Source organism: Capsicum annuum, unplaced genomic scaffold, assembly GCF_002878395.1.
Source record: "Capsicum annuum cultivar UCD-10X-F1 unplaced genomic scaffold, UCD10Xv1.1 ctg69720, whole genome shotgun sequence".
NCBI classification, from domain to species: domain Eukaryota; kingdom Viridiplantae; phylum Streptophyta; class Magnoliopsida; order Solanales; family Solanaceae; genus Capsicum; species Capsicum annuum.
The window spans coordinates 9,455-11,146 of NW_025879387.1; the positions used below are offsets into that span (position 1 = coordinate 9,455).

Sequence of the window (1,692 nt, forward strand, 5' to 3'; positions counted from 1 at the left end):
TTTCCAAATTGATATGTGTTGCAGGTTGTGCATTTTTCCTCCATGGATGGTAGTCCTAGAACCATATCTTTCTTCACCATGTGCAAGAGTGCATTGTGATGAAAATGACCGATTCTCTTATGCCATACATCTGCTGTCATCTCTTGGCTCGAATAGGCAGCGGACTTTCCTTCCATTGGATCAAACGAAAAACTTTTTCCTCTCATCTTAACTTGGCAGATTTCTTGACCCTTTGGATCAAATATCACACATTTCTTGTCCCCAAAATTAATCTTAAAACCATTCTCCAAAAGTTGTCCTACGGTCAATAAATTTTGATCAAGTTCTGGAACAAAAAGTACATCTGAAATTAACTTTGTACCTGAGCGGCTTTCAATAGCTACTATTCCTTTTCCTTTGGCAGAAAGATAATCACCCTTACCGATTCTGACTTTAGAGATTGCAGACTTGTCTATATATTTGAAAATCTCCTCATCATGAGTCATATGATTTGTACAACCACTATCAATTAGCCAGGACTCGCTTGAGATGTTGTTTGTAAAACACGATGCGACAAAAAGTTGATCTTTTTCCTGTTCATTAACAACTAGAGCCTCTGCATCTTGCTAGTGAGTTTTGTTTTTACAGATGATCACTTCATGCCCAAGATGATTGTACTTAGTGCACTTAGCATCAGGCCTCTTCCAACACTTGAAAGGTGCATGTCCGAGCTTGCCGCAATGCTTACAAGGAGAGTATTTTCCTTTGAAATCACTTGTTTGTTTTTGTTGTTGTGAGCTGCACCTTATTCATCGGTTGGTTGGTTATTCTTATTTTTCTTCTTCTTCTTAGAACATCCATCATCATGATGCTTGGATGGTAAGGCACCTTCGATAGCTCCTCCTTGTCTCATAACACGTTGTTGCTCTTGTGCTTTAAAAACACTTAAGAGCTCTACAAGTGTAATCTTGGACAAGTCCTTAGTATTTTCTAAGGTTGTTATGGTAGCCTCAAATCTTTCAGGTGCCGTTACTAGGATTTTCTCAACGATCCTTGAATCATTGAAAGCAGAACCCAACAATCTGATGCGATTTGCTAAATTAAGGAGTCTGTCAGAGTACTCTTTTATGGTTTCACTTTTTTTAATCTTTTGCAGCTCAAACTCACGTACCAGATTCAACACTTGCATACCTCGAATCCTTTCATCTCCTTCATACTCAGTGTTGAGATAATTCCATACCTCTTTCGCTGATTTCAGAGACATGATACGAGTGAAGCTTTTAGATGAAACTGCAGTAAATAAGCATGCCAGTGCCTGTGATTTCCTGGTTTTCCTCTCCTTGTGAGTTTTAATCTGTGCCACCATGGGATTCTCAGGCAAGGGAGTTATCTCGTATTCATCTTCAACAACTTCCCATAGATCCAAAGCTTGCAGATATATCCGCATTCTTACTGCCCAGATTTGATAACTTTCTCCATCAAAAGTTGGTGGTGCCATTGAAGAAAAATTTGTTTCTCCGTTCATGGTATCCACTGGATCAGATTGATGCAAACACTCACAAGTCCCTTAAGATTCAAGCTTTGATACCAATTGTTGGTTTAAAACCGTTAAAGGAAAATAACACAGAAATTCAATTTAAAGCTGGCCGCAGAAACAGAGATGGAGTTTGAAGAAGAGAATATGCAGAGAGTGATTATTTTCTTGTTGAAAGA

General features: G+C 38.7%; 1 protein-coding gene across 1 annotated transcript; it reads right to left on the reverse strand.

Moving 5' to 3' along the window:
- Positions 1–784: 784 nt before the first annotated feature.
- LOC124894104 lies at positions 785–1,477 on the reverse strand. Its single transcript, XM_047404858.1, has one exon. It carries the CDS (start codon positions 1,475–1,477, stop codon positions 785–787), a length of 693 nt encoding a protein of 230 aa, XP_047260814.1.
- Between the last annotated feature and the right edge of the window lie 215 nt (positions 1,478–1,692).

What these genes read in the sequence shown, in the direction of transcription:
- LOC124894104 (XM_047404858.1), bottom strand. Translation starts at nt 1,477, where the DNA reads ATGGCACCACCAACTTTTGATGGAGAAAGTTATCAAATCTGGGCAGTA.